Below are 11,798 nucleotides of genomic sequence, written 5' to 3' on the forward strand. Positions count from 1 at the left end.
TATCCTAATTATCCGGGACATTCATAACAATTTGCTTGTTCTTGAATGTAGTATTTAATACTGAGTATTTTATCAAAACAGCTTAATAATTTGCTTTTTTTTCTTTCTCATAGGATTTACAGTAATTAATCCAGAATCTTCTTCTGTTAAAAAAAAAAAAAAAAAAAAAAAAAAAGTCTACAGCAGACTGAAAAACAAAGGTTGCACTATGACAAATAGATTAGTAGGTCTTAGAATGCACCCTGGGTAAGAATTATGGCAGCTGCACATTACTCTGTTTCATCTCATCAACAAAAGCAGTGACTTGTTAATATCCTCGATGCCCCCTTAAATACTTGACAAATAAAACACTTAAACTCAAGAAACTTTTTCCCCAGTAATTTTGCCATTCTCTTCCTACTACTTTTTTTTCCCCTTTTTTTTTTTCTATTAAGGCAAGAACCTGCAGTCCCCTGAGAGTTTTACTTGTTTCCTGTATTTTTGAACATTTTAGCATTAATTTTACCTTTTCTCTTACAGCTGAAGTAGCCATACAGTTGAAAGCGTAAAGCTTTCAGGCTGTCTGCTGCAAAAATTTGTCCCAACTGCTCTACACTGACCTTTTGGCATCAGAGGATTGCTTCTATAATTTAAAGATGAAAGCAGAGCTATGTTTCTGCTGTGGTCAACAAATCCTTGTTTAAGTTCTCATCACTGAATTTTTTTTACCTATCGGAAAACATTAATACTAGTGTCAAAATGTCTTTTCCTCATACATGCAGGTGCTCCTCAGGCATGAAAAAGTATCTGAAGAATTCTGCCATGCAACATATATGCTTTCTTCAGAAAAAAACCAAAACCAAATCCAAAAAAACCCCACATACATCCACTTTTTGTATGTAGAATGAGTGTCTTGCATGGCAAAACCTAAAATTAATTTAAATTAACACTTTTAACTTTTGTGGAAACAACAAAATAAAGAAGAAATTAGGCATGATACTTAAAAACATATATGTAAATATTAGCTGATATATTAATGCCTCCTGGGGAGGAAGGTAGTGAAGAGAAGGAAAAAAAAAATGCTGGGGAAAAAAGACCAAAAAAATCCTTTTTTTTTTTTCATAAAATCACAGCTGCTTCACATCCAAATGTTGTGAATTGGGAAGAATTTTTTTAATGACACTTTTGTCTTATCAGAGAAACCAGACTGTATCTATGCTTTCTTAATACCAAATAATATTTGTGATATTTCAAACATACCTGTTGCTAATTTTCCATGTAAAAATATTTATTGAATTTTAATAATAATGCTGTATTATTCACAGTTTCAGAAATATATGAAAATATGTGGTAACATGTTCAGCAATATGTTCAATGGAGTATTTGATTTCTTTTCCACTGAACACAAGATTATTCTGGGTTAACCATTGGACTTGATGGTTAACCATTGGAATCCTAAAAGTATTGCCCAACCTAAATCATTCGATGATGCTGTGTTACAATTCACATCATAGTTACAAAAATATCTAAATTCCAGTCTCCTTAATTGTTTGTAAAGATGCCACAAGAAAAAAAAAATCACAAAACCCTCAAAAATGAAGGGCCCAATCATAATATTCTTAGCTGCATTCCATAGAGGTCTTAGTCATGATTCACTCTTGAACCCCAAAATCATTTATGAAGTCAAAATTATGCTATTGACTGAATTATGAGTAAGAACTGCCTTTTCATCAACATGGGGACGGATAATAGAAACTTGAGAAAATATGTTGTTAAAGATAACCCTTCAAAGGATTGATCAGTCATTGAAATTGCACTGGTAATCACAAATTTGTAGGGATCTTTCCAGCTAAGTTTAGATAGTGACAGTGAACACAAAGATGTAGAAAGCTCAGACAACTTTAAGAGCAGTTGAGAACTGTGACACTCAATCTTACATAACTTGTTTCATGTCTTTTATAAAACAGCGACTTCTATAGTGATATTATTATTCTTATTTTTTTGTTAACATGAATTTCTGTTCTGGAAAGACTGGGTTTTTTTTCATAATATGTATATTCCACTTTAGACCCTTAATTTTTTTTTTTCTTAAATTGGTTTTAAATTGTTTTTTTCTCTATTTTTTATTGTTCTTTATTACAGCTTTTCATCATGGAAAATTCTTTGGATTTCAAATAGATCAGTATATCAAGAATGATCCTTGTAGAATAATAGTGCTATAGATATCACCAGCAAGGAACTCAGATCAAGACCAGAACAGATGTAACACAAAAAAATAGTTCAATTCTGCTTCCTCTGTCTATTTCAGCAGCCAGTGCAGATGCCACAGTAAGTGGTGTGTTGTCAGATTTGGTCCTAAAATGTATGTACTTTGTGCCACCATACTATGCAGTGCATCTTGGCCACCAAAAAAAGCACCAATGGATGAATAGGAAAGGTTTCATCCTGAAATTCTTCCATAGTCAACTCTAAGATGGACTTCATCCAGTGAATGAAACTAAAGCTGAAGAACAATGTAACAAAAAAACAGACTGTACACAAAACTGCAGACTGTATTAATAAAATGCAAACATTCAGAAGAATTATTTTGCAAAACATCTAGCCTTGCAAAACACTGTTAAAGCCACAGTAACGAACCCTAGGCAGGTAGTTCAAGAGCTGCATCTCACAACTAGTGTCTTTAGATACAGCCCTAGAATATGTAGCTGGGAATCTCTGAAATATATAGAGTACAAACCTGCAAACTTGCAAATGTTTAGAACTGCTCTAGTATCCTCTTGATGAAAAATGTTACCTTGTAAAGTTCTAGTGAGAATAGAGAATAATATTCCTCAGTTGAAGTAGGAGATATAAAAAAAAATATATACCTCTGTTTTCAGATAGGAATTTAAATCACTCAGGATGAGTGCAACTTCTATGATGAAAGCTGCAGATTTCTTTCTGTAATCTTGAAATTTCTCAAAGTATGAAATAGCATACTAGACAGAGCAGCACTAATATGGCTCATGGTTTTTATTTCCCTTGAAGACTCTATCTTAGGTACTACTAGTTACCTGGCAATGAAGCTGCACTGGGACTTGACATTAATCTATTGATACATCATAAACTTCAGGTGCCTGAAGTATTAAGGATGATCTGTACTTTATGTTGAAATGCTGTGGGAGTGCCCGGTACAGCAGATACAATGATTCCTAGCTTGAGATCTTCTTTCTGCACAGCCATTAATTTTTAGCTGTTGTTTAACAAAAGCTGTGACCACCTCTTTTTTTTATTCACACCCACCTTATTCCTGATACATTTACAAAACTCCCCAAGTTTGCACCACAAGTATAGCAATAAATAATCTCTAGGAGGATCAACACTACTCTTGCATATTGCATATAGTTTTCTACACTACTGATATTTCACTTTGAGGAACCTATTTCTGGAACCTACTTGTGTAAAGAAACTATTTGTTTTCCTTTATCCATCTACTCTTACCTATTGGAAATCTGCAAGAAGAAGTTGTGACTTGTTCACACAGGGAAAGGCAAACTATCTAACTCAGAATTTTGGTAGGAGAAATATATCTATATGTATGTTTGTACTTTTTCTTTTCTGATGTCTGCACTTAAAAATAAAGCAAAATTCTGTTTCTTTTAGTCAGGTGAGTAGGTCACCAGAACTAGATGAACCAAATTTTCCCAGTAGTCTTTAAGGTCTAGAGTGAACAGAAATCTTCTTTCAGCCAAGTTGAGTTTCCATTTTCTCCTGCTTTCCTTCTTCCCAATAAAAATTAATAGTTTGGCTTTTACGTGATTCAGAAGACACATTGAATTTTGACCCTGGCAATGAGAATTGTACAGCACTGCCCCATATTTAAATATGTGTAACAGACTTTTGCTTGAAAGCACTGTTTCTAAACTCTCTTTAGAAAATGATTGCTGAAGTAAAGAATAATAAAACATGGGCTGGTGAAGTGTAAATGTGTAACTTCCCAGTATGTTGCTAAACACTGTTCTTAATACACATCAATCTCAGGTGCACATCAAATCACAAATGGTCAATTTTCAGAGGGCTTAAGAACTTGCAAGTCTCTTGCACCCATAAAAGCTGAATGTATACAGCATCCTTGTCTGTCCATCCAACAATTTAAACATATATATATATATGTTTAAATTCTTTAATTTTATGGTACTGAAGAAGTTCATTGGTTCATATATAAGTAACACAGGCAACTGTGGTACACAGGTGGATGCTACAAAGTAATGAGCAAACACACAAGCTGTCAAATTGTGTGATTAGTGTGTAACAGAAGTCACTTAAAGAGAGGCAAGATTACACCACTGTTACTCATGTCAGGAAGTATTTCATTCAACTGCTGGTCCTTTTGGGTCAGTCTGAAATCCCTAGTAACTAAGTAACACTTTACTCCACAGGTATTTGTTGATATAAATTGGGCTATCTGTATAGTAAAATACTATTCATGAGAAATAAGGGAACCATAAGGCCCATGGGCTTCACTAGGTCTTACTAGTAAGTGAAAGGGAAAAAAATGCGCTCTAATAAGAGTGAGAAAATTTGGATCTTACTGAGAAAAAAAAGTTATTTATTTGCTATTAAATATTTATAGAATCAATTGGATGTACTAAGTAATAGTATAATATTTAGCATGTATATACATCTCCATAGATATATAGCATGTACATATATATATATATATACACACACACATATATATATAGATTTAAAGAGAATTGTGCCATTAAACAGTTGCCGAGAAAATGAGTATGAAGAAATGCAGTTCCATTGTATGAATTACATACTATGGGATTATCATGTTTCAAAAATATATCTGTAAAAACTAATGGGAACATTTGTTAGAAAACCCTTACACAAATGTTTATCTTCCCCTTACTGAGGTACTGAAGAAAACAGCTTAACTGGATTGATTAACTAAAAGAGATGATAAAACAGCTGGATTTTGTTTCTTTTTTTTTTTTTTCCACTGCCTACACCTTTGATTCCTAACTGTGTAATTTACATATGCAGACACAGCTTTCTTGGAGTGATTCAAGATATAGTAGATCCAGAGAGACAGCTGATCCTTTACTATTTCTCCTTAAGTCTGCAGTTTAAATTTTACATGAGGCAGAAGTACAGGACCAGACATAAAGTAATGCCTACATTCTAAATGCAAATTTTATATAAAATTTACTCCAGAGATGTGGAGATGGAGAATACAAAATGTATTTTAGTAATGCAAAAGTACAGTGAAGAGAATCAATTTTCCCCTCTAGCTACTTTAAATCTAAGCCTTTTCTAAATAGAAACCTACTACACTGTTTCTTACTGTATCTATTTTGCCAATACAACTCCAAAATATAGTATCAGTAAGTATGTTTGAACAGGCTGTACACTAGCTAAAACTGAATGCTTACTAATCTACTGACTGGACCATGAAAACCTCTAAAACACTCTGTGTAGATAATGAGGGAAAACAAGACCAGCATTAGATATACCAGTATATGTTATGAGGAGTTTCACTTAACATTTTCCATAGCTGTGATAATGAAAACTCTTATAGAAACCACAACACACTTTTTAAGGGAGGAAATTCCTCTTTTAGCTTTATATAGATTTCAGGGAAAAAAAATCATTATTGATCTTATACAGTGAACACTGTAAAAAAGAAGGAATCATATTTTTCATAGGGATTTTACACTACAATTGAAACTTTACTAATCAGTAGCATCAATACATTAATTAATTGCTTTATATAGACATTACATAGTTGTAGGAAAGTATAATTTTCTGTCTTTTAGTAACTATTACACTTGTCAGTAGGAAAAAATGTGGAGTGTTTCTTTTTTAGCTTTCTGACAACTCCACAGTAAAAAAAAAAGTTGACATTACTTAAACAAGTGTCATGGAAAGTTATTTGGTTTTAAAAGCATGAATAATAAATCAAATTATCTCTGGTTGTGCGCTAACCTAGACTTTTTCTAAAGTGTCATTTTTTGTTAAAATCAATTTCAGATTTTAAGTATTGCTCCACTCACCTGATTGATAGCAACACAAATACATGATAGGCATAAAATAAAATTGTTTCTGTGACACAACCCAATAGCCGCTTGAGGATTAGTTGGATTAGTTTACAGTGACCTTGTACAGGCAGGGTTTTTTTCCTTTTTTTTTTTTCCCAGTTATAAATGTTCTATTTCTAGGTCATCGATTACTTGAAATTTGGTTCTTTAATCTGTCAATTACCACTGGCCATTTCTATTCAGTTTAAAATATTAGATACAGCTGGCAAGTAGAACATTTGGTGTTCACAGATCACAGGACATAGTAACTCGAAGGTATTATGAATCTTCTTTAGGTACATCAAGTGACTACAGTGCAACTTCTTTCCCACTAGCTGCATACATAAAATGAGTCTGTGTCACTTCTGATACACTCATTCCCCTATGACTCAGAACAGCATATCAGGAGAACCACAGGATAAAACAGATATGACATTTCAAATATATTTAATAGTCATTATCCAGAGCCTGCTTTCAATCCAAACGTTAAAAATCACTTTGGAACATACCTGTAGTGTTTGAACATTAAGCTGCATTAATCATGAAGTAATACTTTAAATTAAATCAACTGGAGCCAATTTCTGCCCTCACCTTCACTCTGCAAGTTCACTGCTCTGAAATAAATCTTCTGAGTTTGGACTTTAAACTACCTGCTAAAAATTAAGTCATTCTTTGATTAGTACCTTATATCAAATGGTCCAAATTCTGCCATTTCTCACATTCACAAAAGTCAGTAGAGGACAGTATGGATATAACTGGCAGCAGAATGCAGCCCAGCTACAATTTCTAAATGAGCTTTGGTAGAAGACAGAGTGTGTAAGTCTTTCTCTATAAAGCAATCATCAATGTTGACTCAGGCTACTGGAAATCTGACTAGTTGTTTTGCTGGTTTATGACAGGATGTGAGTTTTGTTAATATTTAGAGGTAGGAGGGAGTCACCACATATATTTTCTTTCTATTTGACTAAGCAGAATTTTCAGCACTGAAAAATTAGTTATTTATGGGGGGAGGAGGAGGCAATGGGGCCCCAATGATACTGTCAAAAAATATATTTATGGATATATATTCTGAAGAAGGAAATTTTTAAAAAATTAAAACATACATCTTGGAATGATAGCTCATATTTATATACAAGATTGGAGGGCTATAATACACTGTTGCAATAGATGTCCTCATTGTGCAATTTCTTCCCTGTCCTGTTAGTTACTGAAGGTGGTATGACCACTTCAGAAATGCCCTCCCTCTTCTCCACCCCAAACCAAAGAGAAGTGAAACTTGTGGAAGTGCCCACCTCTGTCTGACAGTCTCCTGGGAAAATCCCCCAGCGTGCCTCAAATGAGCTAAATGCCTGCACACACTTTCACATGCACCTCTTTGGCAGTGCTGTAACTCTGTCTGTGTTTCAGTGGGCATTTTCTTTTGAATCACATGGGAAACACCAATAAGACAGCAGAACCAGACCCACCAGATGTGATCTGGTTCCACTTCCATTAAGTCCACCTCTCTTCAGTGACTTGTGGTGGTTCCTACAGTGGTGCCTTACAGCAGACTGCACTGCACACAAAAGGGAAAGTTAAACCAGTGTCTAAAGTGAGGTCCAGGGTATTCTAAAAGTCTCCTACCTGAATTATGGACATCCGGCTCGGGGGAGCCTCGCTGGCGTTAGTCCCTTGCCCTGTGAAGCTGGTGTGGCAGCCCACATGTCCCTGGGGTACAGTCAGGTTGTTGGAGGCGGGCTTCAGGTACATCACCTCAGACCTGGGAGAGCTGAGGGGCAGGCGGGTCTGGTAGTCAAAGTACATGGGTGAGGTGGCCAGGGATGGGCTGCTCACCACGTTCATGACATTGAGGGGACCCCGGCTGTCCTCGCCCTCACTGGGCACCAGCATAATGTCATTCTTGCTGATCTTCTTCTTCTTGCCCTTGCCCCCTCCACTGCCACTGCCTCCTCCTCCCCCGCCACTGCCTCCCCCTCCTCCCAGCTGAGGGTGGCTATACTCGGCAATGCGACAATTATAGGTGCGGATCTCCTTGTTCTCTCGCTTGCACTTCACAGCAATAGTGATCATGGCAGCCAGCAAGATGATGGAGACAGTGCTCAGTGTCACAATCAGCGGCAGCGACAAGTCCCAGTGTGGCCGCCGATGCTGCTCACCATTCACCTGCGGCTCGCCAGCCTCGGGCAGGGGCCCCGCCAAGGCCCTGACTATGAGCTTGGCCACAGCAGAGAGGCTGGGCTTGCCATGGTCACTGACTTTTACCACCAGTTCAGCCACAGGGCTGAGCTCCTCCCAGTAGGGGTGCAAGGTGCGTATCTCACCACTGGTGGGGTCCATCTCAAAGAGGTGCTCCTCATTGCCTTCCACAATCTCATACGTGAGGCGCCCACTCTCCCCAAAGTCACTGTCCAGGGCGCGGACGGTGCCCACGGGGTAGCCCACCCCAGCATTGCGTGGCACCTGCAGCTCAGCAGTGTCATTGATGAGGGCAGGCAGGACGATGAGGGGCGCGTTATCGTTGACATCGAGCACGGTGACACGCACCGTGGCATTGCTTTCACGGTGAGGTGAACCCGAGTCTTTGGCTAGCACGCGGAATTCAAAGTGCTTTGTCTGCTCATAATTGAAGCTCCTCAGAGCATAAATAGCACCATTTGTGGGGTTGACAGAGACATAGGTGTAGATGGAGACATCTCCCACATGCCCAGGCAGAATGGAGTAAGACACTGTCCCATTTTGGCCCAAGTCAGGATCCTGGGCCAAGACTGAGCCCAGATACTCTCCAGGGATGTTGTTCTCAGGCACCTGCAACACATAAAGATTCTTGCTGAAGCGGGGTGGGTTGTCATTCTCATCAAGGATCCGGACAGAAAATGACTTGGTGGAGTTAAGTGGGGGATTGCCCCCATCACGTGCCACAATGGTCACATTGTACTCGTCCTGTGCCTCACGGTCCAGGGGTCGGTCGGTGACCACAGTGTAGAAGTTGTCATAGTTCTCCTCCAGGGTGAAAGGAACGGCACCAGGCCCACCGCCACCGCCCAGCACCCGACACTGGAGCTGCCCATTCTTGCCTGAGTCACGGTCGGTGACCCGCACCAGGGCAATGACAGTGCCTGGTGGGGCAGCCTCACTCAGAGCTCCCTGGCGAACGGAGACAAAACCTATGGTGGGAGCATTGTCATTGCGGTCAATGAGGCGGACAGTGACCTTGCAGTGAGCAGGGATGGGATTTGGCCCCAGGTCCCGAGCTTGGACATCAATCTCAATGAGGCCACTCTCCTCATAGTCCAGGTTGCCCTTAACACGGATGAGGCCACTCTGTGGGTCAATGCTGAACAGGTCACGGACACGCTCAGGTGTGTAGCCACTGAATGAGTAGAGCACCTCTCCATTGGTACCCTCATCAGCATCAGTGGCATTGAGATCGATGACTGCCGTGCCTAGTGGTGCATTCTCTGGCAGCTCTACCACGTAGGAGGCTGCCTCAAAGATGGGGCTGTTGTCATTGGAGTCAATGAGGCGCACATTGATCTGCACCGTGCCTGAGCGCGGCGGGTCACCACCGTCCAATGCTGTCAGCACCAGGGTGTGGTGACTCTGCTCCTCACGGTCTAATGGCTTCTGGATGACCAGCTCCGGAAACTTTGTGCCATCACCACGGGACTTCACATCGAGGGAGAAGAGGCCGTAGTCATCACGAGTGAGCAGGTAGGTGCGCAGACCATTGTCCCCAGCATCTGGGTCATGGGCGCTGGTGAGGGGGAAGCGGGTGCCTGGTGCAGCATTTTCGGAGATGTCCATGTCCACTTGGTCAGAAGGGAATGATGGTGCGTTGTCGTTCAGGTCCTGAATCTCCACTTTGATCATACAGATCTCCTGGTCATTGGCGAACACCTCGAGGGACAGCTGGCACTTGGTGCTGCGCCGGCACAGCGCCTCACGGTCAATGCGCTGCTTGGTGTAGAGCAGCCCGCTCTCCCCGTCCACGTCCAGGAGGTGCGGGGCTGAATTCTCCAGTACGCGGAAGGTGGACTTGGTACCGCGGCCACCCCCGGGGCCGCCACCGGGAACGCCACGCTCCGCGGGCAGCATCCCGCCTCCCGCCGCGCCTGCCGCCAGCCGCGCATCGCGCCCGATGTTCCCAATGACCGTGCCCGCTCCCTGCTCCTCGGGCACCGAGTAATTCAGGTTCTTCAGTGACAGGGCGGGAGCCCAGCAGAAGAAAAAGCAACAAATGGAAAGGTACATCCCCGAGCAGGGGTGGGGGAGGCAGGAGCAGCAGCGACGACCAGGGTTGTCCCCGTCTTCTTTGCCTCCTGCGCTGGGGTTGCTCTTCCTCCTCTGACGGCTCTTCCTTTCCTTCCTTTTTGTTTTTGACTTTTTTTTCTTCTCTTTCCCCACTCCTATATTTCAAGTTCCTGAACCTGTTGCTCTAAAACATCTGCAGAGACACAGGATGAGAGGCAGCAAATAGACCATGTAGCTCAGAGGGAGGGAGCAATCGGGGGGGTCGGGGGGAGGGGAGGGAGCAGCTTCGGCAGCGTTTCAGCAAGACCTTGCCGTGCTTGCAGTCTCCTCGCAGTTACTTCGTCTGTCCAACTTCGGCAGTGAGAGGGTTTCAAAAATCAGAAAATTTGCAAAAGATCTTCTCCTCCGGGCAGGCGATGTGTTCCCGATCCTTGAATCCCCGTAGATGTACAAAGAATAATAAAAATAATAAAAAAACGGCGGCAATGGTTGTTCTAAAAATGATCAGAAATATTTTTTAAATATGTGCATTTGTATATACATAACAGAAGGGGATGGTCACAGGTCTGTAGCAGAGGTAAAAAAGCTTATTTGCTACTCATAGCTTGAAATGCGATTGATGGAGTGGAGGGGTAGGAGAGAGACTGAAGGGGTAAAAAGTCTCAGCTTGTTGTTGAAGCCCTCTTCGTGTGCAGTGAGCGGCAGTGAAATGTCTGATTGCACCGCGGGGTTGTTGGTTTTCAGGGAGTGTTTTGCTGCATTTAGAGATCTAATCTTGCATTGCTTGCGGCGGAGAGCTGCATCTCGCTGCCGTCGGTATTTCCCCCCTCTCTGTCTCGTACACCCTGGGTCACTGTTTCCTTCCCGAATCAGAGGGAGAGGGAATGAGGATTGCAGGGCAAGAGGGGAAAACAAAACACATTAAAAAAAAAAAGCCCAAAACCCAAACCACTCCGCCCCCGCCCGCAAAAACTAGTGTCCGGATTTATAGGTTCCTTTCTCCCCCTCTGCTACCAGCCTCCCACCCGTCCTTTTGGAGTGAAAAAATTAAGAAACCCACCAGCTGACCTTCATCACTAGCAGTAAATATATATTTTGAGGGAAAGCTCAGACCGTGCTCAATCAGCAGCACACTTGGGTTTCTTTAAGACAGGCCAGTAGCCGCCGCCACCACCACATCCTTTCTCTCCGTGTATCTATGCGTGTGTGCGTATGCGTGTCTGAGGAGCTGCACTTTTCTCGATGCAGTTTAATTCCAGTTTGCTTTTCTCTCCAGTCGAGAGGAAAGCAACAGGCAACCCATGGCTAGACGCATAGATAAAAAAAAAAAAAAAAAAAAAAAAAAAAAGCAAGGGAGGGGGTGGGAGGGCGGAGGAAGAGAAAGAAAAGCCGCCACACACACTCTCTCTCTTTCTTTCTTAGTCTCTCGCTAAAAGGGAAACACTCTCTATATTCACAGGGCTGCGCTATCAAGTGCCTCTCTTTTCTTTCTATTCAGCGTCT

At 41.4% G+C, this 11,798-nt stretch overlaps 1 protein-coding gene across 1 annotated transcript in view; it reads right to left on the bottom strand.

Moving 5' to 3' along the window:
* The window catches only part of PCDH17 (protocadherin 17), a 92,602-nt gene extending 82,304 nt beyond the window's left edge, over positions 1-10,298 (bottom strand). The window contains exon 1 of the mRNA XM_053936478.1: positions 7,668-10,298. Coding sequence (XP_053792453.1) covers positions 7,668-10,295 — 2,628 coding nt within the window. The 5' untranslated portion in view covers positions 10,296-10,298. The remainder of the gene's footprint in view (positions 1-7,667) is intronic.
* Between the last annotated feature and the right edge of the window lie 1,500 nt (positions 10,299-11,798).

This window comes from Vidua chalybeata, chromosome 2 (assembly GCF_026979565.1).
Source record: "Vidua chalybeata isolate OUT-0048 chromosome 2, bVidCha1 merged haplotype, whole genome shotgun sequence".
In the NCBI taxonomy this organism is placed as follows: Eukaryota; Metazoa; Chordata; class Aves; order Passeriformes; family Viduidae; genus Vidua; species Vidua chalybeata.